This window comes from Perognathus longimembris, unplaced genomic scaffold (genome assembly GCF_023159225.1).
Source record: "Perognathus longimembris pacificus isolate PPM17 unplaced genomic scaffold, ASM2315922v1 HiC_scaffold_56, whole genome shotgun sequence".
In the NCBI taxonomy this organism is placed as follows: Eukaryota; Metazoa; Chordata; class Mammalia; order Rodentia; family Heteromyidae; genus Perognathus; species Perognathus longimembris.
In genome coordinates, this window is record NW_025961044.1 from 34179 (window position 1) to 51906 (window position 17728).

At 64.8% G+C, this 17728-nt stretch overlaps 1 protein-coding gene across 1 annotated transcript; it reads left to right on the plus strand.

Annotated features, from left to right (window-relative positions):
* Window positions 1-137: 137 nt before the first annotated feature.
* Window positions 138-16812, plus strand: LOC125345393 (A-kinase anchor protein 17A-like). Its single transcript, XM_048337573.1, has 6 exons — window positions 138-158; window positions 9000-10085; window positions 11568-11716; window positions 11889-12132; window positions 14971-15649; window positions 16715-16812. The coding sequence occupies exons 2-6, from the start codon at window positions 9120-9122 to the stop codon at window positions 16810-16812; spliced, it is 2136 nt and encodes a 711-aa protein (XP_048193530.1). The 5' UTR covers window positions 138-158; window positions 9000-9119.
* Window positions 16813-17728: the final 916 nt, after the last annotated feature.

Consider the following 17728-nt stretch of genomic DNA (forward strand, 5'->3'; position numbering starts at 1 on the left):
CGGCCAACAAGCAGGAAGTCCCGCCTCACGGAGGGCGGGGCCCAGGCCGCGCAGCGTCGCCGTTCGCGGGCACTTCCGGTACCGGGCAGGAAGTCCCGCCCCCCCGGCGAGCAAGGCAGGAAGTCCCGCCTCCCCGCGCAGCAGGAACGGAGCCTCAGGTAAGCGCAGCGGCCGCCGCGTCCCCTCTCGGCGGCTCCGGGGCCTGACTTCCGGTGCCGGGCAGGAAGTCCCGCCTACAGGGGACGCGGCAGGAAGTCCCGCCTCCCCTCGGCTGGTCCGGGGAACGCGCAGCGGCCTCCTCGTCCCCTCTCCGGGCCTCCCGGGCCGCGTTTCCGGTGCCGGGAAGGAAGTCCCGCCCACAGAGACCGGGACAGGAAGTCCCGCCTTACCGCGGCGGGGCCCGGGCAACCCGCAGCGTCCGCCGCGTCCCCTCTCCGGGCCTCCGAGGCCTGGCTTCCGGTGCCGGGCAGGAAGTCCCGCCTCCCGGGAAGGCGGCAGGAAGTCCCGCCCCACCGCGGCGGGGCCCGGGGAACGCGCAGCGGGCTCCTCGTCCCCTATCCGGCCCTCCCGGGCCGCGTTTCCGGTGCCGGGCAGGAAGTCCCGCCTCCCGGCCCCCGAGCAAGAAGTCCCGCCTAACCGCGGCGGGGCCGGGGAACGCGCAGCGCCCGCCGCGTCCCGTCCCGAGGCCTCCCGGGCTTCCGGGGCCTGGGTTCCGTTGCCGGGCAGGAAGTCCCGCCTCCCGGCCACCGAGCAGGAAGTCCCGCCTATCGCGGCGGGGCCCGGGTATCGCGCAGCGGCCTCCTCGCCCCTTCTCCGGGCCTCCCGGGCCATCTTTCCGGCGCCGGGCAGGAAGTCCCGCCTCCCGGGAACGCGGCAGGAAGTCCCGCCCCACCGCGGCGGGTCCCGGGGAACCCGGAGAGGCCGCCGCGTCCCGTCCCGAGGCCTCCGGGGCCTCCGGGGCCTGGCTTCCGTTGCCGGGCAGGAAGTCCCGCCTCCCGGCCACCGAGCAGGAAGTCCCGCCTACCGCGGCGGGGCCCGGGTATCGCGCAGCGGCCTCCTCACCCCTTCTCGGGGCCTCCCGGTCCGTCTTTCCGGCGCCGGGCAGGAAGTCCCGCTTCCCGGGAACGCGGCAGGAAGTCCCGCCCCACCGCGGCGGGTCCCGGGGAACCCGCAGCGGCCGCCGCGTCCCGTCCCGAGGCCACCGGGGCCTCCGGGGCCTGGCTTCCGGTGCCCGGCAGGAAGTCCCGCCTCTCCGCCGCCGAGCCGGAACCGGAAGTGCGTAGCGGGCGGTGGGCGGGCGTCCTTGGCGGCGGCCGCGGGCGTCAGTCGGTGGCTGGCGGGCGGCGGAGGCGGCGGCGGCGGCTGAGGCGGCGCCCGGGCCCCGCGGGGATTCGAACCCGGGGGCGGAGCGGAGGTGAGCGAGGCCTAAAGCCTTGGGGGGGGCGGGGGGGGCGGCGCCTCATCCGGGGCGTTGGCGGGTCGGGGGGGGGGGGGGAGAGGCTCACGGGGACCCGGATGGCGGAGGCCTGGAGGGGGCCTGGGGCGCCCTGGGGGTGGATATGGGGGCTCCTGGGTCCTGGGCGGGTCCTCGGGGTTCCCTGTGTGGTGATATTGGGGTTCAGGAGGTCTGGGGGTGTCCTGGTGGGTCCCTGTGTGGTGATATTGGGGTTCAGGAGGTCTGGGGGTGTCCTGGTGGGTCCCTGTGTGGTGATATTGGGGTTCAGGAGGTCTGGGGGTGTCCTGGTGGGTCCCTGAGGGTGATATTGGGGTTCAGGAGTCCTGGGGGGCCCTGCTGGGGGTCTGTGGTGTCATATGAGGGGTCTTTGGGGGTCACACGGGGTCATCTTGGGGTTCTTGGCGGTCTCGGGGGGCCCTGGTTGCTTCCTGTGGGCTGAGATTGGGGTTCAGGGGGTCTTGGTGAGCCCTGTTGAGTTCTTGCAGGGTTAGGTTGGGGTTCAGGGTGTCTTGAGGGGGTCCTGGTTGCTTCCTGTGGGTTGATATTGGGGTTCAGGAGGGGTTGCGGTGCCCTGGCTGCTTCCTGTGGTGTGAAACTGGGGTTCAGGGGTTCTTGGGGTGTCCTGGTGGGGCTCTGTGTTGTCATATTGGGGTTCAGGGGGTCTCGAGGAGTCCTGGTGGAGCTCTGTGCAGTCATATTGGGGTTCAGGGGTTCTTGAGGAGTCTGGTGGGGACTTGTGGTGTTATATTGGAGTTCAGAGTGTCTTGGGGTGCCCTGGTTGCTCTCTGTGGGGTGATATAGGGGTTCATGGGGTCTTGGGAGGGTCCTGATAGCTTCTTGTGGGGGGATATTGGGGTCTAGGGTGTCCTGGGAGTTTCCTGTGGGGCGAGATTGGGCTTCAGGCGGTGTTGGGGAGCCCTGGTGGGTTCCCTGTGGTGTTGTATTGGGGTACAGGGGGTCTTGGGGTGTCTTGGTGGGGCTCTGTGTTATCATATTGGGGTTCAGTGGGTCTTTGGGTGTCCTGGTGGGGCTCTGTGTTGTCATATTGGGGTTCAGGGGGGTCTTGGGGTGTCCTGGCAGCTTCTTGTGCGGTGATACTGGTGCTCAGAGGGTCTTGGGGAGTCCTGGTGGGGTCAGGCGGGATGATATTGGGGTTCAGGGGGTCTTGGTGTGTCCTGGTGGGGACCTGTGGTGTGAGATTGGGGTTCAGAGGGTCTTGGGGTGCCCTGGTTGCTTTTTGTGGGGCGAGATTGGGGTTCAGGGGGTCTTGGGAAGCCCTGTTGAGTTCTTGCAGGCATAGGTTGGGGTTCAGAGTGTCTGGGGGGGGGTCCTGGTTGCTTCCTATGGGTTGATATTGGGGTTCAGGAGGTGTTGCGGTGCCCTGGCTGCTTCCTGTGGGGTGAAATTGGGGTTCGGGGGTTCTTACGGTGTTCTGGTGGGTTCCCTGTGCTGTTATATTGGGGTTCAGTGGGTCTTGGGGTGTCCTTGTGGGGACAGGCGGGCTGATTTTGGGGTACATGGGGTCTTGGGGGTTCCTGGCGGCTTCATGTGAGGTGATATTGGGGTTCAGGAGGTCTTGGGGTGACCTGGTGGTTCCCTGTGTGGTGATATTGGGGTTTAGGAGTCCTGGGGGGCCCTGTTCCAGGTCTGTGGTGTCATTTGAGGGGTCTCTGGGGGTCACGCGGGGTCATCTTGGGGTTCATGGGGGTCTGGGGGGCCCTGGGGGACTCCGGAGGGGTTGAGCTTGAGGTTCAGGGGGTCTTGGGGTGTCCTGTTCGGTCCTGTGCCGTTATATTGGGGTTCAGTGGGTCTTGGGGGGTCTTGGTGGGGTCAGGCGGGCTGATTTTGCGGTAAATGGGGTTTTGGGGTGCCCTGTTGGGTTCTTGCAGGGTTGGTTATGGTCCAGGGTGTCTTGGGGTACCCTGGTTGCTTCCTGTGGGGTGAAATTGGGGCTCGGGGGTTCTTGGGGTGTCCTGGTGGGGCTCTGTGTTGTCATATTGGGGTTCAGGCGTCTTGGGATGTCCTGGTGTGGCTCTGTGTTGTCATATTGGGGTTCAGGCGTCTTGGGATGTCCTGGTGGGCTCTGTGTTGTCATATTGGGGTTCAGGGGGGTCTTGGGCTGTCCTGGCAGCTTCTTGTGCGGTGATATTGGTGCTCAGAGGGTCTTGGGGAGTCCTGGTGGGGTCAGGCGGGATGATATTGGGGTTCAGGGGGTCTTGGTGTGTCCTGGTGGGGACCTGTGGTGTGAGATTGGGGTTCAGAGGGTCTTGGGGTGCCCTGGTTGCTTTCTGTGGGGCGAGATTGGGGTTCAGGAGGTGTTGGGGTGCCCTGGTGGGGTTCCTGTGGGATGATATTGGGGTTTATATGTTCTTGGGGGTGTCTTGGGGGGTCCTGTGGTATAATATTGGGGTTCAGTGGTTCTCAGGGAGCCATTGTTGCTTTCTGTGGTGTCATATTGGGGTTCAGTAGTTCTTGGGGGTTCCTGGTAGATTCCTGTGGGGTGACCCTGGGGTTCCCAGGGTCTTTGGGTGTCCTGATGGATTCCCTGTCATGTTATATTGGGGTTCAGAGGGACTTGGGGTGCTCTGTTGGGTCCTGGTGGGGTGATATTGGGGTTCAGGAGTCCTGGGGAGGCCTGGTGGGGTTCTGTGGTGTCATATTAGGTGTCTTGGTTGCTTCCTATGGGGTGATATTGGGGTTCAGAGGGTCTTGGGGTGTCCAGGTAGATCCCAGTGGGGTGATATTGGGGTTCAGAGGTCTTGGGGTGTCCAGGTTGGTCCCTGTGGGTTGATATTGGGGTTCAGGGGTACTTGGATGGCCCAGCTGGGGTCTGTGGTGTCATATGAGGTGTCTTTGGGGGTCAGGCGGGGTCATCTTGGGGTTCATGGGGTCTCGGGGGGCCCTGGGGGTTCCAGATTGGTTGAGATTGGGGTTCAGGGGGTCTTGGGGAGCCCTGTTGGGTTCTTGCAGGGTTAGGTTGGGGTCCAGGGTGTCCTGGGGGGTCCTGTGGGCTTCCTGTGGGGTGATATTGGGGTTCAGGAGGTCTTGGGGTGACCTGGTGGTTCCCTGTGGGATGATATTGGGGTTCTGGGGTCCTGGGGGGCCCTGCTGGGGGTCTGTGGTGTCATATGAGGGGTCTTTGGGGGGTCAAGCGGGGTCATCTTCGGGTTCATGGGGGTCTGGGGGCCCTGGGGGACTCCGGAGGGGTTGAGCTTGAGGTTCAGGGGGTCTTAGGGTGTCCTGTTCGGTCCTGTGCCGTTATATTGGGGTTCAGTGGGTCTTGGGGGGACTTGGTGGGGTCAGGCGGGCTGATTTTGCGGTAAATGGGGTTTTGGGGTGCCCTGTTGGGTTCTTGCAGGGTTGGTTATGGTCCAGGGTGTCTTGGGGTACCCTGGTTGCTTCCTGTGGGGTGAAATTGGGGCTCGGGGGTTCTTGGGGTGTCCTGGTGGGGCTCTGTATTGTCATATTGGGGTTCAGGGGGTCTTGGGGTGTCCTGGTGGGGCTCTGTGTTGTCATATTGGGGTTCAGGGAGTCTTGGGGGGTCCTGGTGGGGCTCTGTGTTGTCATATTGGGTTTCAGGGGGTCTTGGGGGGTCCTGGTGGTGCTCTGAGTTATATTGGGGTTCAGGGGGTCTTGGGGTGTCCTGGTGGGGCTCTGTGTTGTCATATTGGGGTTCAGGGAGTCTTGGGGTGTCCTGGTGGGGCTCTGTGTTGTCATATTGGGGTTCAGGGGGTCTTGGGTGTCCTGGTGGGGCTCTGTGTTGTCATATTGGGGTTCAGGGAGTCTTGGGGGGTCCTGGTGGGGCTCTGTGTTGTCATATTGGGGTTCTGGGGGTCTTGGGGTGTCCTGGTGGGGCTCTGTGTTGTCATATTTGGGTTCAGGGAGTCTTGGGGTGTCCTGGTGGGGCTCTGTGTTGTCATATTGGGGTTCAGGGGGGTCTTGGGGTGTCCTGGCAGCTTCTTGTGCGGTGATATTGGTGCTCAGAGGGTCTTGGGGAGTCCTGGTGGGGTCAGGCAGGATGATATTGGGGTTCAGGGGGTCTTGGGGTGTCCAGGTGGGGACCTGTGTTGTGAGATTGGGGTTCAGATGGTCTTGGGGTGCCCTGGCTGCTTCCTATGTGGTGAAATTGGGGTTAGGGAGTTCTTGGGGTGTCCTGTTGGGGCTCTGCATTGTCATTTTGGGGTTCAGGGGGTCTTGGGAGCTTCTTATGGGGCGAGATTGGGGTTCAGGAAGTGTTGGGGAGCCCTGGAGGGTTCCCTGTGGTGTTATATTGGGGTACAGGGGGTCTTGGGGTGCCCTTTTGGATTCTTTCAGGGATATATTGGGGTTCAGGGGGATTTGTGGTGTCCTGGTTGCTTCCTGTCGGGTGAGATTGGGGTTCAGGAGGTGTTGGGGTGCCCTGGTGGGGTCCCTGTGGGTTGATACTGGGGTTCCGGGGTTCTTGGGGAGTCTTGAGGGGTCCTGTGGTGTTATATTGGGGTTCAGTAGTCCTTGGGGGTTCCTTGTAGATTCCTGTGGGGTGATACTGGGGTCCCAGGGTCTTGGGGTGTCCTGATGGATTCCCTGTCATGTTATATTGGGGTTCAGAGGGACTTGGGGTGCTCTGTTGGGTCCTGGTGGGGTGATATTGGGGTTCAGGAGTCCTGGGGAGGCCTGGTTGGGTTCGGTGGTGTCATATTAGGTGTCTTGGTTGCTACCCTATGGGGTGATATTGGGGTTCAGAGGGTCTTGGGGTGTCCATGTAGATCGCTGTGGGGTGATATTGGTGTTCAGAGGGTCTTGGGGTGTGCAGGTGGGTCCCTGTGGGTGATATTGGGGTTCAGGGGTACTTGGGTGGCCCAGCTGGGGTCTGTGGTGTCATATGAGGGGTCTTTGGGGGTCAAGCGTGGTCATCGTTGGGTTCATGGGGGTCTCGGGGTGCCCTGGTGGATTCCGGAGGGGTTGAGATTGGGGTACAAGGGAACTTGGGGAGTCCTGTTGGGGTCTTGCAGGGTAAGGTTGGGGTCCAAGGTGTCCTGGGGGGTCCTGGTTGCTTCCTGAGGAGTGAGATTGGGGTTCAGGAGGTGTTGGGGTGTCCTGGTGGGGACCTGTGGTGTGAGATTGGGGTTCAGCGGGTCTTGGGGTGCCCTGGTTTCTTTCTGTGGGGTGAGATTGGGGTTCATGCGGTTTTGGGGGGGTCCTGTTAGCTTCCTGTGGGGTGATGTTGGGGTCCAGGGTGTCCTGGGAGCTTCCAGTGGTGTTATATTGGGGTACATGGGGTCTTGGGGTTCCCTGTTGGGTTCTTGCATGGATAGATTGGGGTTCAGGGGGATTTGGGGTGTCCTGGATGCTTCCTGTGGGGCGAGACTGGGGTTCAGGAGGTGTAGGGGTGCCCTGGTGGGGTCCCTGTGGGTTGATACTGGGGTTCCGGGGTTCCTGGGGGTGTCTTGGGGGGTCCTGTGGTGTTATATGGGGGTTCAGTGGTTCTCGGGGAGACCCGGTTGCTTTCGGTGGGGTTGTATTGGGGTTCAGTAGGCCTTGGGGGTTCCTGGTAGCTTCCTATTGGGTGATACCGGGGTTCCCAGGGTCTTGGCGTGTCCTGGTGGGTTCCCTGTCTTGTTATTTTGGGGTTCAGAGGGTCTTGGAGTGCTCTGTTGGGTCCTGGTGGGGTGATATTGGGGTTCAGGAGTCCTGGGGAGGCCTGTTGGGGTTCTGTGGTGTCATATTAGGTGTCTTGGTTGCTACCCTTTGTGGTGATATTGGGGTTCAGAGGGTCTTGGGGTGTCCAGGTGGATCCCTGTGGGGTGATATTGGGGTCTGGGGTACTTGGGTGGCCAAGCTGGGGTCTGTGGTGTCATATGAGGGGTCTTTGGGGGGTCACGCGGGGTCATCTTGGGGTTCATGGGTGTCTCGGGGGCCTCTGGTGGATTCCGGAGGGGTTGCGATTGGGGTACAGGGGATCTTGGGGAGCCCAGTTGGGTTCTTGCAGGGTTAGGTTGGTGTCCAGGGTATCTTGGGGGGGTCCTGGTTGCTTCCTTTGAGGTGAGATTGGGGTTCAGGAGGTGTTGGGGTGCCCTGGTGGGGTCCCAGTGGGGTGAGATTGGGGTTCAGAGTGTCTTGGGGTATCCTGGTGGGGATCTGTGTTGTCATAATGGGGTTCATGGGGTCTTGGTGTGACTTGTGGGGGTCCTTTGGTGTTATATTGGGGTTCATGGGGTCTTGGGGTGCCCTGGTTGTTTTCTGGGGGCTGATGTTGGGGTACATGGGATTTTGGGGGGCCCTGGCGCGTTCCTGCAGGGCTAGTTAGGGGTTCAGGAGGCCTTGGGGTGTCCTGGTTGCTTCCTGTGGGAGTGATATTGGGGTTCAGGCGGTCTTGGGGGGTCCCGGTGGGGTCAGGCGGGGTCACCCTGGGGCCCAGGGGGTCTTGGGGGAGGTTAGGGGGTGTCCCGTGACGCATTGGGGTGCCGTCCTTCCTGCTGACCTTTAGTAACCCCGTCCGCCTCCCTGCTGACCTCAAGTAACCCCATTCCGCATCCTGCTGACCTCTAGTAACCCCGTCCTCCCTGCTGACCTCAAGTAACCCCATCTTGCTCTCTGACCTTTAGTAACCCCGTCCGCCTCCCTGCTGACCTCAAGTAACCCCATTCCGCATCCTGCTGACCTCTAGTAACCCCGTCCTCCCTGCTGACCTCAAGTAACCCCATCTTGCTCTCTGACCTTTAGTAACCCCGTCCGCCTCCCTGCTGACCTCAAGTAACCCCATTCCGTATCCTGCTGACCTCTAGTAACCCCGTCCTCCCTGCTGACCTCTAGTAACCCCGTCCTCCCTGCTGACCTCTAGTAACCCCGTCCTCCCTGCTGACCTGTAGTAACCCCATTCTCCCTGCTGACCTGTAGTAACCCCGTCCTCCCTGCTGACCTGTAGTAACCCCATTCTCCCTGCTGACCTGTAGTAACCCTGTCCTCCCTGCTGACCTCTAGTAACCCTATTCTCCCTGCTGACCTCTAGTAACCCCGTCCTCCCTGCTGACCTGTAGTAACCCCGTCCTCCCTGCTGACCTCTAGTAACCCCGTCCTCCCTGCTGACCTGTAGTAACCCCGTCCTCCCTGCTGACCTCTAGTAACCCCGTCCTCCCTGCTGACCTGTAGTAACCCCATTCTCCCTGCTGACCTGTAGTAACCCCGTCCTCCCTGCTGACCTGTAGTAACCCCATTCTCCCTGCTGACCTGTAGTAACCCCGTCCTCCCTGCTGACCTGTAGTAACCCCGTCCTCCCTGCTGACCTCTAGTAACCCCGTCCTCCCTGCTGACCTGTAGTAACCCCATTCTCCCTGCTGACCTGTAGTAACCCTGTCCTCCCTGCTGACCTCAAGTAACCCCATTCCGTATCCTGCTGACCTGTAGTAACCCTGTCCTCCCTGCTGACCTTTAGTAACCCCGTCCTTCCTGCTGACCTCTAGTAACCCCGTCCTCCCTGCTGACCTGTAGTAACCCCGTCCTCCCTGCTGACCTTTAGTAACCCCGTTCTTCTTGCTGACCCCTGACCCCCCGACCCCCCCCCCAGGTGACCTCCATCCTCGTCCGGACGACATCGCCGCGACCTCTCCGGTGACCCCGCGACCTCCGGTGACCCCGTGACCTCCGGTGACCCCGTGACCTCCGGTGACCCCGCGACCCCGCGGCCATGTCGGCCACCATCGTGCACGACCCGTCGGGGGCGGTGGAGCTGTGCGCGGCCCGCGGCCTCTACCTGAAGCCCATCGCCAAGGTGGCCATCGTGGTGGCGCTGCCCCCGCCCTCCGCCCCCGCGACCTCCGACCCCGCGACCCCGGAGGGCGCCGCCGCCGACCCCCCCCCGCGGCGGGCGCCCCGCGCCGTGTCCAACTGGGAGGTGATGGAGCGGCTGCGGGCCCTGGCGGCCCCCGCGCACCCCCTGGGGGCGCTGCGCATCGCCAAGAGCGCGCTGGACTTCGTGCGGTTCGAGGCGGAGGTGGAGAACCGCGCCTGGGTGCGCGCCTGCCTGGCCCGGCTGGACGGCCACGCGCTGCGCCTGCCGGGCCTGCGCGACGCCCTGCGGGTCCGCGCCGTCGAGTTCCCCCCGGAGGCCTCGGTGTCCTGGATGGCGGCGGACTCACCGGACGCAGATCGACCGTCATCGACGGAGGCGGCGGACTCACCGGACAAAGATCAACCGGATCCGACGGAGGCGGCGGACTTACCGGACGCGGATCAACCCGACACCGTCCACCTGCAGGGCCTGCCGTGCAAGTGGTTCTCGGACCCCGGGGTCGGGGGGGGCCCGGGGGGCGCGGGGGGCCCCCCCTCCGACCGCCCCTCCGAGGCCGTGCTGGCCGCCGTCTTCCGGAAGTTCGGCGCCATCCGCCACGTGGACATCCCCATGCTGGACCCGTACCGGGGGGACTCGGGGGTGACGGCGGGGGTGGGGGTGGGGGTCGGGGGGGTGGGGGTGGGGGTGGGGGTGGTGGGCGCGGCCTCCGGGGCGTTCCCGGCCCCCGGGGTGGACGCCAGCTTCGAGGCCTTCGTGCGGTACCGGGAGCGCGCGGCGTCGCGCAGGGCCGTGGCCGCCATGCGGGGCGTGAAGCTCATGTACAAGGGCGAGGACGGCAAGGCCGTGGCCTGCAACGTCAAGGTGGGCGGGGCCGGGGGCGGGGCCGGGGGCGGGGCGGGGGACGGGGCTCCGCCCGCCTGTCCATCCCTCCCGTGATCCCTCCCTTGATCCCTCCCTTGATCCCTCCCACTCCCTTCCGTCCCATGATCCCTCCCTTGATCCCTCCCACTCCCTTCCCTCCCATGATCCCTCCCTTGATCCCTCCTTTCCCTCCCATCATCCCTCCCATCATCCTTCCCATGATGCCTCCTTTGATCCCTCCCTTGATCCTTCCCATGATCCTTCCCATGATCCCTCCCTTCTCCCTCCCATCGTACTTCCCATGATCCCTCACTTCCCTCCCATGATCCCTCCCATAATCCCTCCCATCATCCTTCCCATGATCTCTCCCTTCCCTGCCATGATCCCTCCTTTCTCCCTCCCTTGATCCCTCCCATGATCCCTCTCTTCCCTCCCATGCCTCCCTTGATCCCTCCCATGATCCTTCCCATGATCCTTCCCATGATCCCTCCCATCATACTTCCCATGATCCCTCCCTTCTCCCTCCCTTGATCCCTCCCATGATCCCTCTCTTCCCTCCCATGCCTCCCTTGATCCCTCCCATGATCCCTCCCATGATCCCTCCCTTCTCCCTCCCATGATCCCTCCCATCATCCTTTTCATGATCCCTCCCACTCCCTTCCCTCCCTGATCCCTCCCATGATCCTTCCCATGATCGCTCCCTTCCCTTCCACAATCCCTCCCATGATCCCTCCCTTGATCCCTCCCATCATCCTTCCCATGATCCCTCCCTTCTCCCTCCCATGATCCCTCCCATCATCCTTCCCATGATCCCTCCCTTCCCTCCCATGATCCCTCCCTTGATCCCTCTCTTCTCCCTCCCATGTCCCCTCCCATGATCCCTCCCATCATACTTCCCATGATCCTTCTCTTCCCTCCCATGCCTCCCTTGATCCCTCCCATGATCCCTCCCTTCCCTCCCGTGATCCTTCCCATGTTCCCTCCCATGATCCCTCCCATGATCCCTCCCTTCCCTCCCATGATCCTTCCCATGTTCCCTCCCATGATCCTTCCCATGATCCCTCCCCTCCTCCCATGATCCCTCCCATGATCCCTCCCTTGATCCCTCTCTTCTCCCTCCCATGTCCCCTCCCATGATCCCTCCCATCATACTTCCCATGATCCTTCTCTTCCCTCCCATGCCTCCCTTGATCCCTCCCATGATCCCTCCCTTCCCTCCCGTGATCCTTCCCATGTTCCCTCCCATGATCCCTCCCATGATCCCTCCCTTCCCTCCCATGATCCTTCCCATGATCCCTCCCATGATCCCTCCCATGATCCCTCCCTTCCCATGTTCCCTCCCATGATCCTTCCCATGATCCCTCCCCTTCTCCCATGATCCCTCCCCCACCCTCCCTGTCCCTCACGGCCCTGACGCCCCCCGCCCCTCTCTCTCTCCCCCTCCGCCCCCCGCCCCGCCCCGCCCCGCCCCCCCGCCTGCAGGTGACCTTCGACCTGACGCAGCACCTGAGCGAGGCGTCGATCCGCAGGCGGCAGCAGGAGCGGCAGAAGCTGCAGGAGCTCGAGCGCCAGCGCGAGGAGCAGAAGCGGCGCGAGCGCGAGGCCGAGGAGCAGCGCCGCGCCGAGGAGCGGTGCGTGCTGACGTCATGACGTCATTGCGTGCGTGATGACGTCATGACGCGCGATTGATGGGTGTATTCAATGGGATGGTGTGCGTGGCGGTGCGTGGGGGTGCGTGGGCGTGCGCGGTGACGTCACGGCGCGCCCTAAGCCCCGCCCCTCACCCCCCCCCCCCCCCCGCAGGCGGCAGCAGGAGGCGGCGGCGGCGGCGCGGGCGCGGCGACGGGAGGAGCGGCGGCGGCGGCGGGAGCAGCGTCAGCGGGCGCGGCGGCAGCGGCGGCGGCGGCGGCGGGAGGAGCAGCGGCTGCAGGCGGAGGAGCAGCGGCGGCTGCGGGACGAGGTGCGCGCCGAGGAGCGGCGGCTGCTGCTGGCCCAGCGCGACCTGCACTCCGTGCGCCTCGTCGCCGCGCTGCTGGCGCGCGCCCAGGTGAGGGGGGGCCCCCGCTTCCGGTCCCGCCCCCTCACTTCCGGTCCCCCATTCCGGGTTATCGTGCGCCCCATACTAACCCCCCACGCACGGCATGGTGCACCGTGCTAATCTACACCCTCAGGGTGCCTCTGTCTTCCTGTCCCGGCCCCACTTCCGGTTCTCACCCCACTTCCGGTCCCGCCCCCTCACTTCCGGTTTCCCCATTCTTGGCGTCCTTGTGCCCCATAGTAACCCCCCACGCACGGCATGGTGCACTGTGCTGGTCTCCACCCTCCCAGACCCTCACTTCCTGTCCCGCCCCCTCACTTCCGGTCCCCCCATTCGGAGCTAGCGTGTGCCCCATAGTATACCCCCATGCACGGCATGGTGCACTGTGCTAGTTTCCACTCTCCCAGACCCTCGCTTCCTGTCCCGCCCCTCACTTCCTGTCCCCCTTTCTTGGCCACCATGTGCCCCATAGTAACCCCCCACGCACAGCATGGTGCACTGTGCTAGTTTCCAGTCTCCCTGGCCCTCACTTCCTGTCCCGCCCCCTCACTTCCTGTCCCCCATTCTGTGATAGCATCTGCCCCACAGTAGCCCCCCATGCACGTCAAGGTGCACTGTGCTGGTTCCCACCCTCCCCGCCTTTCACTTCCTGTCCCGCCCCCTCACTTCCGGTCCCCCATTCTGGGTTACAATGTGCCCCATAGTAACCCCCCACGCACGGCATGGTGCACTGTGCTGGTTCCCACTCTCCCAGACCCTCACTTCCTGTTCCGCCCTCTCACTTCCGGTCCCCCATTCTGTGATAGCATCTGCTCCATAGTAACCCCCCATGCACGTCAAGGTGCACTGTGCTGGTTCCCACCCTCCCCGCCTTTCACTTCCTGTCCCGCCCCCTCACTTCCGGTCCCCCATTCTGGGTTACAATGTGCCCCATAGTAACCCCCCATGCACGGCATGGTGCACTGTGCTGGTTCCCACCCTCCCCGCCTTTCACTTCCCGTCCCGCCCCCTCACTTCCTGTCCCCCATTCTTGGTTACGTAGTACCCCATAGTAACCCCCCACGCACGGCATGGTGCACTGTGCTAGTTTCCACCATCCTGGGCCCTCACTTCCTGTCCCGCCCCCTCACTTCCTGTCCCCCTTTCTTGGCCACCATGTGCCCCATAGTAACCCCCCACGCACGGCATGGTGCACTGTGCTGGTTCCCACTCTCCCAGACCCTCACTTCCTGTCCCGCCCCCTCACTTCCTGTCCCCCATTCTGTGATAGCATCTGCTCCATAGTAACCCCCCACGCACAGCATGGTGCACTGTGCTGGTTCCCACTCTCCCTAGCCCTCACTTCCTGTCCCGCCCCCTCACTTCCTGTCCCCCATTCTGTGATAGCATCTGCTCCATAGTAACCCCCCACGCACAGCATGGTGCACTGTGCTGGTTCCCACTCTCCCTAGCCCTCACTTCCTGTCCCGCCCCCTCACTTCCTGTCCCCCATTCTGTGATAGCATCTGCCCCACAGTAGCCCCCCATGCACGTCAAGGTGCACTGTGCTGGTTCCCACCCTCCCCGCCTTTCACTTCCTGTCCCGCCCCCTCACTTCCGGTCCCCCATTCTGGGTTACAATGTGCCCCATAGTAACCCCCCACGCACGGCATGGTGCACTGTGCTGGTTCCCACTCTCCCAGACCCTCACTTCCTGTTCCGCCCTCTCACTTCCGGTCCCCCATTCTGTGATAGCATCTGCTCCATAGTAACCCCCCATGCACGTCAAGGTGCACTGTGCTGGTTCCCACCCTCCCCGCCTTTCACTTCCTGTCCCGCCCCCTCACTTCCGGTCCCCCATTCTGGGTTACAATGTGCCCCATAGTAACCCCCCATGCACGGCATGGTGCACTGTGCTGGTTCCCACCCTCCCCGCCTTTCACTTCCCGTCCCGCCCCCTCACTTCCTGTCCCCCATTCTTGGTTACGTAGTACCCCATAGTAACCCCCCACGCACGGCATGGTGCACTGTGCTAGTTTCCACCATCCTGGGCCCTCACTTCCTGTCCCGCCCCCTCACTTCCTGTCCCCCTTTCTTGGCCACCATGTGCCCCATAGTAACCCCCCACGCACGGCATGGTGCACTGTGCTGGTTCCCACTCTCCCAGACCCTCACTTCCTGTCCCGCCCCCTCACTTCCTGTCCCCCATTCTGTGATAGCATCTGCTCCATAGTAACCCCCCATGCACGGCATGGTGCACTGTGCTGATTCCCACCCTCCCCGCCTTTCACTTCCAGTCCCGCCCCCTCACTTCCGGCCCCCCATTCTGGGCTACCATGTGCCCCATAGTGACCCCCCACGCACGGCATGGTGCACTGTGCTGATCTACACCCTCACAGTGCCTCTCGATTCCTGTCCCGGCCCCACTTCCGGTTCCCACCCCACTTCCGGTCCCGCCCTCTCACTTCCTGTCCCCATTCCTTGGCGACCATGTGCCCCTTAGTAATCCCGCACGCACGGCATGGTGCACTGTGCCGATTTCCCCCCTCCCCGGCCCTCACTTCCTGTCCCGCCCCCTCACTTCCTGTCCCCCATTATGTCCTAACACGCACCCCATAGTGACCCCCCACGCACGGCATGGTGCACTGTCCCGGTTTTCCCCCTTCCCGGCCCTCGCATCCCGTCCCGCCCCTCACTTCCGGTCCCGCCCCCTTACTTCCTGTCCCCCATTATGTCCTAACACGGGACCCATCGTGACCCCCCACGCACGGCATGGTGCACTGCGGTGGTTCCCCCCTCCCCGCCCCTCGCATCCCGTCCCGCCCCCCACTTCCTGTCCCGCGCGGCCTCACTTCCTGTCCCCCGCAGGCGGCCCGGCTGGCGCAGCGCGAGCGCGCGGAGGAGCGGCGGCGGCGCCGGGAGCAGGCGGCGCGGCGGCGGGAGCAGGAGGCGGCGCTGCGCCGGGTGGAGGAGGAGAAGCGGCGCGCGCTGGGCCTGCAGCGCCGGGAGCGCGCCCTCCGCCAGCGCCTGCTGGGCCTGCTGCTGGCCCCGCCCCCGGCCCCGCCCCCCGCGCCCGGCCACGCCCCCCGCGGCCACGGCGACGACGGAGACGGCGACCCCGCCCCCGCGACCCCCGACCCCGAAGCCCTGCTGCTGCGGCCCGTGCTCCGCCTCCTCCGCTCCGTCCAGGCCGCCCGCGTCCACCGCGCCGCGCTGCGCGATGACGTCACCGACGCCGACCCCGCCCCCCGCGCGCCGACCCCGCCCCCTGGCGACCCGGATCCGCCCACCACGACGACTCCGCCCCCCGTTGAGGCGGCCATCTTGGAACCGGAAGTCCCGCCCCCCCGCCCGGCAGGAAGCGGAGGCGCCCAGGCCGCCGTCCCCGCCCAGAGGCCGGCGCCACGGCGACGAGGACGACGACGACCGGCGACGCCGCCGCCACCACCGCCGCCAGCGCGACCCCGGGGGGCGGGGCGGCCGCCACCGCCGCTCCCGCTCGCGCTCCCGCTCCCCGCTCGCCCGCCCGCCACCGCCGCGGCGCCCGGTGACCCCGCCCCGCCCGGGACACGCCCACTTCCGGCCCGACCGGAAGTCACGCCAGGCCCCGCCCCCCCGGCCGTGTGTCCTCCTCCTCCTCCCTCCCCACCAATAAAACACGCGTTCGTCCCCCCCCACGAGGCGAGGGGGGCGGGTCCGCTGTGCCGCGTGCGCGTCTGTTCCGGAAGTGCGGGGGCGGGGCCGGACGCGGGGTCGTGGGAGGGCCTGGGACAGGAAGTGGAGGCCCGGGAGACCCCGGGACAGGAAGCTGGGGCCTGGGACAGGAAGTGGAGACCTGGGAGGGCCTGGGACAGGAAGTGGAGGCCTGGGAGACCATGGGACAGGAAGTGGAGGCCCGGGAGACCCCGGGACAGGAAGCTGGGGCCTGGGACAGGAAGTGGAGACCTGGGAGGGCCTGGGACAGGAAGTGGAGGCCCGGGAGACCCCGGGACAGGAAGTGGAGGCCTGGGAGATCCCAGGACAGGAAGTGGAGGCCTGGTGGGCCCAGGACAGGAAGTGGAGGCCTGGTGGGCCCTGGGACAGGAAGTGGAGGCCTGGGAGGGCCCAGGACAGGAAGTGGAGGCCTGGGAGACCCCGGGACAGGAAGTGGAGGCCTGGTGGGTTATCCCAGGACAGGAAATGGAGGCCTGGTGGGCCCTGGGACAGGAAGTGGAGGCCTGGGAGGGCCCAGGACAGGAAGTGGAGACCTGGAAGGCCTGGGACAGGAAGTGGAGGCCCGGGAGATCCCGAGACAGGAAGCTGGGGCCTGGGACAGGAAGTGGAGGCCCGGGAAATCCCGAGACAGGAAGCTGGGGCCTGGGACAGGAAGTGGAGGCCTGCCAGGTTATCCTGGGGCAGGAAGTGGAGGCTCAAGAGACCCTAGGGCAGGAAGTGGAGGCCTGGCAGGTTATCCCGGGACAGGAAGTGGAGGCCTGGTGGGCCCAGGACAGGAAGTGCAGCCCTCGTGTTATCCTGGGACAGAAAGTGGAGGCCTGGGAGATCCCGGGACAGGAAGTGGAGGCTGGTGGGCCCAGGACAGGAAGTGGAGCCCTGGTGTGTTATCCTGGGACAGGAAATGGAGGCCTGGGATATCCCGGGACAGGAACTGGAGGCACAGGAGGGCCCGGGACAGGAAGCTGGGGCCAGGGACAGGAAATGGAGCCCTGGTAGACCCTGGGACAAGAAGTGGAGGCCCGGGAGGTCCCGAGACAGGAAGTGTAGTCATGGGAGACCCCGGGACAGGAAGTGGAGGCCTGGGACAGGAAGTGGAGGCCTGGTAGGTTATCCCGGGACAGGAAGTGGAGCCTTGGCAGATCCTGGGACAGGAAGGGGAGGCCTGGGAGGCCCTGGGACAGGAAGTGGAGGCCCGGGAGACCCCGGGACAGGAAGTGCAGACCTGGTGGGTTATCCTGGGACAGGAAGTGGAGGCCTGGGAGGGCCCGGGACAGGAAGCTGGGGCCTGGGACAGGAAATGGAGCACTGGGAGACCCTGGGACAGGAAGTGGAGACCCCGGGACAGGAAGTGGAGGCCTGGGAGATCCTGGATGCCTGGGAGACCCCGGGACAGGAAGTGGAGGCTGGTGGGCCCGGGACAGGAAGTGGAGCCTAGGTGTGTTATCCTGGGGCAGGAAGTGGAGGCCTGGGAGATCCCGGGACAGGAAGTGGAGGCCTGGGAGACCCTGGGACAGGAAGTGGAGGCCTGGGAGGCCCTGGAACAGGAAGTAGAGGCCTGGTGGGTCATCCCAGGACAGGAAGTGGAGTCATGGGAGGCCCCGGGACAGGAAGTGGAGCGCACGTGTTATCCTCGGACAGGATGTGGAGGCCTGGGAGGCCCCGGGACAGGAAGTGGAGGCCTGAGACAGGAAGTGGAGGCCTGGGACAGGAAGTGGAGCCCGGGTGTGTTATCCTGTGACAGGAAGTGGAGGCCTGGGAGATCCCGGGACAGGAAGTCAGGCCCCGGCTGGGCCCGGGCACCGGAAGCCGCCCCCCTCCCCCCCTCCCTCCCGCCGGGGCCGCGTGCCGGGGCTGATCCCGGCTCAGGGCCGCGCGTGGGGCGGATTATCCCCGGCCGCGGGGCTCAGTCGGC